Here is a 9,527-nt window from a genome sequence, read left to right on the forward strand (position 1 = left end):
ACGAATTGGATATCAGACTGGGATGAGGGGGAGGGGATGGGTGTATGCCTACATGATGAGTGCGTTGCACACTCTCTGGGGAATGGTCATGCTTGAAGGTGCAGACCCGGGGAGGTTGGGGGGGGAGGGGATGGAGGTATGACTACATGATGAGTGCCAGGAGCACTGTCTGGAGAATGAGAACAGACGCGCTTGGGACTCTCACTCAGGGGGATGGGCAGGACATGGACAATGTATATGACCTAAACTTATGTACCCCCATGATGAGCTGAAATTAAAAAAATTAAAAATTTATAAGAAGAAAAAAAAGAAAAAGTAATAACGGTGATACAACATCTCTTTGATTCTCCTGGAGAGAGTTGGAACTCATTCTATTAATTGGACTATCCCAAGAATGGAAAAACAAGCATCACATGTACTCACCAGAAAATTGGTTGCCTTGATCATCACCTAAATGCACATTGGGGAATGATACCAACTGGATATCAGACTGATGCAGGGGGTGGGAAGAGGAGATGGGTGTATGCCTACATGATGAGTGTGTTGCACACCGTCTGGGGAATGGTCATGTTTGAAGGTGCTGACTCGGGGAGGTGTGGGCTGGGTGGAGGGGATGTTTGTATGACTACATGGTCAGTGCCAGACTCACTGTCTGGGGAATGGACATGCTTGAGGCTCTGACTCAGGGGGATGGTCGGGACATGGGCAATATATATAACTTGAGCTTTTGTACCCACATAATAAGCTGAAATAAAAAAAAAACCATATAACTTCCATTTGAATAAATGAGAATATTTAAATACCATCAAAAATGTGTTCACTGCCATTGGAAAGGGAAAAATGTATGTGTCCTGTGCCAGATTATTAACATGAGAATGTCCTTTCATAATGTTCCTCTGTCCTGTGCAATCATTTATTCAATTATGTATGTAATTTAGTATCATTGAATACATGCTTTCAGTTTTTTTAATTTTTATTTTTAATTATTATGGGTACTTAATAGTAGTGTATATTCATAGTGTTATGTGATGTTTTCATACAGGCTTATGATGTATATTAATCATCAGGATAATGGGATATTCATCACTTAAACATTTATCATTTGTGTTAGGGGCATTCTATTTCCACTCTTAATTATTTTAAATTATATTATATCTTATTATTGACTATATTCATTTTGGTGTTCTGCCAAATATTGTTCATTCTATCTAACTATCTCACTATATTTTTGTACCCATTAACCATACCTATTTTATTTCCCCATCCCTGCTACATTTTCCAGCCTCTGGTAACCATCATTCTACTCTTCATCTCTGTGAGATCAATTGTTTTAATATTTAGCTCCCACAAATGAGAGAGAACATGCAAGATTTTTCTTTCTGTGCTTGGCTTATTTCATTTAACATAATGTTTTCCAATTCTATCCATGTTGTTGCAAATGACAGTATTTCATTAATTTTAATGGCTATATAATGTTCTGTTGTGTATATGCATTACCTATTTTAGAAAGTAAAATATATGATAGGTATATGATGAAATAACTTCCTCTTATCCCTTTTCTACATCCATCCATTTCTTCCCCATAAATACTGTTATTTATTTATGAATTGAAAAAATGAAAAAGCAAAGAACTTGGAGGAAGGGAATAATGGTTAATTTGACTCTTCCAAGTGTAATCATAGGAGAGTTTCTACAGCAAGGCCAATTAATGATGAGTTTAGAATAAAAAGATGCAGCTATAAAGGAAAGAAATAATTTCTCACAGAATGGTTATCAGTATCCTATTTTCAACTAAAGTTATTTTTTCCCTAGCTCAGAATCTTACTTCCTGTAGGTTCTTACGTATGATGATTCATGTTCATGGGCTGGAATAATGTAATGAAATATTGCAAACACAAAATTTTCTTATATGTATCCTTATGTGTGTTAGATTTGTTACAGATGGGACAGAATGTGGTTAATGGAAAACTGAGACTTGTGAATCAATAGGTGCAGGGGTCTGGAGAGTCTCCGAAGGTTGCAAAATCTAAAAGACAGCTGCAGACAGCCCTATCCCCCTGATAAGGATGGAACTACTCCCCTTTCTTATTTCTACAGGATGAGAAGGTCCCATAAACTGCTTGTTTTTTTTTTTTTTAAAAAAAGAATTTATTGCAGCAGCTGTTCTGGCTGAGGGACTCACTCCCCCATGAGAAACCCTCTATTGAAACCCAAGGCTTTCCCCCCCCTCAGGGTGGACGCTTTTTTGCCTACACCCATCTGCACCCAGATGCTCAAAATAAACAGCATTTTGCTACACATGAGGCTTTGTGTGTTTCTCTCTTGGCTCCAGACCTAACAATGTGTATGTTTGCAATCTGCATCTAGCTTTAAAAGTTCATATAAAAGTATACATAAATGTATAAAATACATATAGCTTGTCAAAGTTAGGTGAAAAGAATTTATGGACAATCTAGTAACAAATATCAGATATATGGCTGTATACTCAACAGTAAATTGTGTTCACAGGTGACAAATCTATACTATAATTTGTGAACAGCAATAAATTGTAGAAAAGCATGTTACATTATAAAACCTATCAAAATAATTTAAAATACTGCAATGTAAATATTAGGTGGAAAAAAGCTTCCAGGTTGCAAGGTGAGGCACAGTTTTTACAATTATATGGTACTTGAATTATTATTCAATTTGTAGTTTAATTAGAACTTCTAATATGATTAACTATTAAAACAATCTAGTAAGTCAGAATAATTAATTGACTAAAATAAGTGAGTAAGTAATTGGATGGCTATGTGAATATCTACCATGTATACATATTTCCCAGAATGAATAAAAACTGGAATTTTGTGAATACCAACTGTGTGTGTGTGTATAAAAATGTGTGGGTATCACACATTACATAGATATATGTAGATATAGGTATATAGTTGGTATTAACAAGGCTCCAGTTCTCATTCATCACAGGGTTAGTGCTTTTAAAGAAAAAGTAAACACCCTAGAGGTTTCCTAAAGTGTCTTTTTTTCAATAATAATGACAGTTCTGCTTTGCAGTTGAGAAGTGCTTTCTGTGCAGTCACTTATGTCTTTCCCTAAGGAGACTTTAAACTTCAAAGAAACTTTATCTCAATGTTGTTTATTACATGGCTTGCCCCAGGAGGCCTCTTCCAGGAGTAATTGTTAAGACCATGAGGCGCAATTGAGAAAGAGATTCCAGTGACTGCCTAACAAAGCTGCTACCTCTAGAGACAACCTTGAAGTGTTTAGTAGGTATGCCCCAATGGATCATCTTGCTCTTCAGAGAACACAGTTTTGAGGCACCTCAACAATTATTTACTTACTAACTTAGTGAAACATTTATAACATTTTAATAATACAATTATTTTTAAACTTTCTAATGAGCCCCCAAGTGACCTACTGGTAGAACAAAAACTTTCTTGACAAGAGCCAATTTCCAGGAGACTACTTTTAATTGCATGAAAACTGCAAAATGATAGCTTTAAGCAGCTGATGTTTGCTCTGTGCCAAATGAGTGGACTGACTGCTGGTACAGGTCTTAGTGAGCACACATCTTTAGTACAGATTAACAATTGCTGTAACCTATAGTCTCAGAAAGAAAATAAATACCACAGGGGCTTCCAAAGTTATTCTAGTTACCTATACTCTACATTAAGAGAAGTAATTCAATCTCCAAAATTACAAATACTTCTGTTTTGTGTCTTAATGGGCTGGAATAATCTAATAAAATACTCCAAATAGACTGATTCAACCCGTCATTGTTTTAAAATGTTCCATGAAAACAATAAACTCTGTTGCTAATTTTCAATATAGTATTATATATACAGTATTTAAGAATACAGTTTTTAGAATCAGATTATGTCTTTGAACAAAGTCCCCCCAATTATTGGGTATGTGATTTAGGGAAAGCTAGTTAATATCATACCTTAAAGTAAGAAAAAAGATGGCAGAAATACCTCTCTCATGTCACTGTTGTTAATGTCAAATGGGTTATTATATATTGATCATATTATATAGCATCACACATACTGAGCATGCAAGAAATACTAGCCCTTATCATTCAGCCACACTTATAGCACTGTGTTGGGTTACTTTTTTAAATTTTGTTTTTTTTTTTTTGTTGTTTTTTTTTTTTGAGAGAACAATTTGTTATAATTAACCAGAAATACAAGATTCCACTGAAACTGGAACAGTTGACAGAATATTGCTGAACTTAAACCTTCAAGGAAGATACAAACAGGGTCAAACAAAGCCACTGAGAGGAAAAGCCCAAGATTGGTGTGGGATAAACATGAAGATAATTGCATTCCAGCATGGGTATCTTCTGACCCCTCCCAGCAGTTCATCTACCACCATTCTCCCATCCTTCTCCCTCTGACACACCTGCCAAACCAAATGGCTTCTTCCTCTGTATTGCAGGTGTAAGCCAACCCAATAGGACCCCTTTGGGATATGACATAAAGCCAAGAGAAAGTTTGTAAATCTCATACTAGGGTAGAAAGTGCACGTACTCAACCCAGCACAAATGGTTATCATCTATGTGGGGGTCAATGCACATGGTAGTAACTTCAATCAAATCAGAGATGCTAGCACATGTAACCTGTTATGTGGCCCTATACCGATGTCAATGTTCCCAATTTACTACACTAAACTGTCAATGTGGCAGAATGCATTTTTGAGCTCCAGATATTCTAAACACTCCTAAGAGGCTATTAAAGAGGATGTAGAACAGAACTCTACAACCTCAGAAACCTAGGCATCAGGGAGAACGCTGGCTCTTTCTGGGACCTTTCTGTGGGAGCAAAGAGATGAAGAGCCTATGACAGCTGAGGGGAGGCACAAGGCCAACACATTTGTGTTCAAACAGGAGTCTGAGCAAAGGAGGAAAACAAAAAAACCCAAAACCCCAACCAAAGGAAAAAAAGAGTTTCATACAACACAGTATCAAAAAGTGAAAGGAACACCTAAATGCACAAACTGGCGGCAAGTTAAGTCCATAGCCTATTGTGATAGGTCCATCCAGCATCAATCAAGTTTCTTCTCATCTGTTATCTGAAGGTTATTTACAGATGTGGTGACTTTAACAAGAGTCTCTCACAGGAGGGTGGGCAGGCTTCAATCATTGGTTTCAGGATCTGTCTGCGCCATGTAGGCATCCAACTCGGCATCCAGGTGTCCTTTTGTTTTCGACATGTATGCATCTAACTGGTTGTCCAGCTGCTCCTTCGTCAACACAGGGCGAGCAAGGGCACCTCTCCCTCGTCCACGGCCTCGGCCTCTGCCTCCAAAGCCCCCTCTTCCCCGACCTATCATACCCCGACCTCTACCACCGATTCCGCCACGACCCATAGCTCCACGCCCTAGGCCCCCTCTCCCAGGACCTCCACGACCTCGAACACCACCTCTTCTTAAGCCCATTCGGGGAGCTACGGCTCGTCCACCTCGGAGCAGGTTTTGACCTCGGAGCGACATCCCGCCCCTAAGTAGGGTTCTGGTGGCACGTCCCCCACGCAGTCCTCCTCTGGGCAAGCCTCTCTGGATTATGGGCAGGCCTCGTCCTCCGATTGCTCCCCTGGCCAGGGTCCCTATGGGTCGGCCTAACCGTGCCTGGATGTTACTCTTACCCAGGCGCTGCTTTAAGCTCTGCTTAAGTTTTAATGCTGCCTGGACAGAGGGTCTATTCTCCATCTGCTGGGCCAGTCTTCTGTTTCTGGCACTGGCTAGCTGCTGTTGTTGCTGCATCGAAGCCCGAATATTCACTGGCATCGGTTGTTTGTTCTTCAGCATATTAGTAAAGCTTCAAGGTCGAACAAAATGGATGTTTAAATAAAAGCTTTATTACAAAACATTTATTGGCATTTTCATGGCTTGCTAGACCAGGAGCTCCAGATCCCACGAACTTTTAAGTAAAGTGGTACACTTAGATCAAGGCTGATGTGGGTTAAAGACTCCACAGTTTCCACAAACTTGCAAGAATCAGAAACTTAGAAATGCGATTAAGTGCAGCACATTCAACCAAAAGTGATAACAAGGGCTCAAGTAACAGTTTTTCAAGAGGTGGAAAGTATGAAAAACACGCAATAAGCAGATATGATGACAAGAGACAGAAGATGCAGTTTCAAAGACAAACGAACAAAGCCTAACCCTTGGGAGACCTGAGGGAGCATTCTAAGGGCAAATATGAGAAAGGGCTATAGTACCTTCAGAGCTCATGGAAATAATGCACTCATAAATTATAGGAGTGTAACAAATTTAAAAATATATTTGTCACTTAGTAACATGAATATAGATAATTAGTGTACCATGTCTCAAGAGATAAGCATAGAAGCACATGTGCTTCAAAAGAGGAAAAAACAGACACTAGATAAATCTCTTAGTGGTCTAACATCAATTTAATAAAATTATTGGCCAAAGGCACTCAATGAACAAAGCTCTCAGAGATAGAAACTGCCTTTAAATACCTTTACTTTTCTTAGTCTCAAATGATCACTTTTACTGACTCCAAGTGGTTACTTATGAAAGTTAGATAAGTTCAATCATTTTAGAGCCTGTGGAGACACTCCTGTATTATTCCTGTCAAGGTAATTTAATGGAATGGAAGAGAAGAACACTTAACTGTAAAAGAATCCAAAACAAAAACAAACTAGAAGCAGAATGGAAAGAAAGTGAAATGGAGCAAAGCAAGTGCCTCTTACAAGGCCCAAGAATGACATTCAAGGGCCTTTGGACATATTCATGGCTTGCTACCTGCCTCTTACAGGCCAAACACAACACTGCTGGCCTTGGACTGGGCAGCAAGCCTACTGCAGCCAGGGTACCATGCTACCGTGCTGCACCACCCCTGTATCCAATGTAAAAAAAAATGTGAAGAAAAGGGAGGGTGTTAGGAGTCTTTTTAAAATATATCCCACCAGATAAATACTTCAGATAGTTTAACATAAAAGTCTACTGATAAGGGGTTTTGAAACAACCGCCCAATTTGTTTTGTGTACCACATAAGATGCAACTAAGAACAGAGGTCTGTAGCCTTCTGTTGGTATTTAGCTTAAAACCGGTTTTGTGCATTGGACCCCAGGGCCAACTTAAGTAATGTTTTCTTAGGAAGGAGCTGAAGTTGCTGTTGGCTGCCTCACCGCTCATTTAGAGACATCTTGGTGGTGCTTTTTAGCACAACTTTCGGCGCTGACTGTGCAGCCATCTTCAAATCCCGAGAATCGAAGGAAACGGACGCCAGTGCTCCGCCCGGGGCTGCCACCACGGCTGCGGCAGGCGGGCCGGGGACCGGCCGACCCTCAGGTGACGGTGGAGGGGCTCGGGTTAACTAGGTGGGCGGTTGGTTAGACGCGTAAGCGGTAGATTGCAAGGTTAGTTCGTTGTTGTTGGTTGGCTGTCTAGTCGGCCGATCCGCCTGCTCGCCGGGCCTGCCCTTTCCTGCCTTTCCTCTGTGCCACCACAGGTGCCGCCGCCGCCGCCGCCAACTCCCGCTCGGCATCCAAAACAAAATGGCCGCCACTTTTTTAAATTTTGTATAAATTTATGGGCTCAGGTGCAACTTTGTTATATGCATAGACTGCATAGTGGTCAAGTCAGGGCTTTTAGGATATCCATCACGTGAATAACATGTATTGTAACATCACCTGAATTAACAATATATGTTATTGTACCCATTAAGGAACTTTTCAGCATTCACCTTTCCACTACCTCATTCTTCCAAGTCTCTCCTGTCATTCCACTATCTACATTCATGTGTACACATTATTTAGCGCCCACTTATAACTGAGAACAAGAGATATTTGAATTTCTGTGTTGGACTTCTTTCACTTAAGATAATAGCATCCAGTTCCATACATGTCGCTGAAAAAGGCATAATTTCGTTCTTTTTATTGGCTTTAATAGTATTACATTATGTGTTCACATATCAGGTTTTCTTTATCCAATCATCAACTGATAGACACTTAGGTTGATTTCATATCTCTACGATTATGAATAACACTGCAATAAACACATGAAAGCAAGAATCTTTTTGATATAATAATTTCATTTCCTTTATATAGAAACCCAACAGTGGGATTGCTGAATCAAATGGTAGTTCTATTTTTAGTTCTTTGAGAAACTTCCATAGAGTCTTATAGAGAGATTGTATAAATGTACATTCCAATCAACAGTGTATAAGTCATCTCTTTTCTCTGCATCCTCACAACATGTTAGTTTTTTGACTTTTAATAATGGTCATTCTAGTGCAATCCCTGTGGAAAGCAATATGGAGATACCTTAAACAGATTCAAGTAGACCTACCATTCGATCCAGCAATCCCATTATTAGGCATCTACCCAAAAGAACAAAAGTCATTCTATAAAAAAGACACCTGTACCCGAATGTTTATAGCAGCACAATTCACAATTGCAAAGATATGGAAACAACCCAAATGCCCATCAGTACATGATTGGATTAGTAAACTGTGGTATATGTATACCATGGATTATTACTCAGCTATAAGAAATAACGGTGATATAGAATATCTTTTATTCCCCCAGAGACAGTGGGAATCCATTCTATTAAGTGAAGTATCCCAAGAATGGAAAAAATAAGCAACACATGTACTTACCAACAAATTGTTTTCCCTGATCATCACCTAAGTTCACATTTGGGAATAACACCAATTGGGTGTTGGACAGATGTGGGGGGTGGGGGAAGGGGATGGGTGTATACCTACATAATGAGTGTGATGCACACTGTCTGGGGAATGGACACACTTGAAGTTCTGACTCAGGGGGATGGGGGGGCATGGGCAATATACAAAACCTGAACTTTTGTAACCCCATAATAAGCTGAAATAAAAAAAAAAGGTCATTCTGACTAGTATGAGATACTATCTCATTTTGGTTTTAATTTGCATTTCTCTGATGATTACTGATGTTGAGCATTTTTTCATATGTTTTGGCTATTTGTATGTGTTCTGTTGAAAATCTCTATTCATGTTCTTTTGATTTTTATTTCTAGATTTATTTTGTTTTAAATTAGGTATATTATGGGAGTATAAAAATTTTGGTTACATGTAATGCATTTGCTTACCCAAGCCAGGCTTAAGGTTTCACGTCTTATTTTTAAGTCTGTTATCCATTGTGAGTTGATTTTTGGCAGAGGTGAGAGGTGGGAACCCAGGTTCAATCTTCTACAAGAGGTTATTCCGTTTTCCCAGAACCACTTGTGAATAGAGATTCTTTTCTTCAATGTCTACTTTTGTCTGCTTTGTCAAAGATTATGGGGGATGGTTTTATATCTGGGATCTGTGTCCAATTCCAAACATCTATATATCTGTTCTCGTGCCAGTACCATGCTGTTTTGGTTACTATAGCCTTGTAGTAAAGTTTGAAGTCGGCAGACTGATGCCTCCCAGTTTGTTCTTTTTGCATAAGATTGCTTTGTCTATACTAGGTCTTCTCTGGTTCCAGACGAAGTGTAGAATTAGTTTTTCTAAATCTGTAAAGAATGATGGTACACATTGTTTTATT

General features: G+C 39.1%; 1 protein-coding gene across 2 annotated transcripts; it reads right to left on the bottom strand.

The window, feature by feature from the left end:
- Positions 1 to 4,154: 4,154 nt before the first annotated feature.
- On the bottom strand, positions 4,155 to 7,468 carry LOC123632803 (chromatin target of PRMT1 protein). 2 transcript variants are annotated; one of them, XM_045543474.1, is made up of 3 exons: positions 7,149 to 7,468; positions 5,475 to 5,812; positions 4,155 to 5,336 (listed from the first exon to the last, which is right to left on the bottom strand). In XM_045543474.1, exons 1-3 carry the CDS (start codon positions 7,211 to 7,213, stop codon positions 5,131 to 5,133), a joined length of 609 nt encoding a protein of 202 aa, XP_045399430.1. In that variant the 5' UTR covers positions 7,214 to 7,468; the 3' UTR covers positions 4,155 to 5,130. The 2 variants fall into 2 exon arrangements, with proteins under 2 accessions (XP_045399430.1, XP_045399429.1); XM_045543473.1 differs by having other exon boundaries at positions 4,155 to 5,812.
- Positions 7,469 to 9,527: the final 2,059 nt, after the last annotated feature.

This window comes from Lemur catta, chromosome 2 (assembly GCF_020740605.2).
Source record: "Lemur catta isolate mLemCat1 chromosome 2, mLemCat1.pri, whole genome shotgun sequence".
Lineage (NCBI taxonomy): Eukaryota > Metazoa > Chordata > Mammalia > Primates > Lemuridae > Lemur > Lemur catta.

Excerpts from the sequence above, each read along its gene's own strand:
- LOC123632803 (XM_045543473.1), bottom strand. The coding sequence starts at position 7,213 with ATGGCTGCACAGTCAGCGCCGAAAGTTGTGCTAAAAAGCACCACCAAG. Across the intron at positions 5,813-7,148 it reads AAGATGTCTCTAAATGAGCG|CTTTACTAATATGCTGAAGA; the intron begins GTGAGGCAGCCA and ends TCGACCTTGAAG.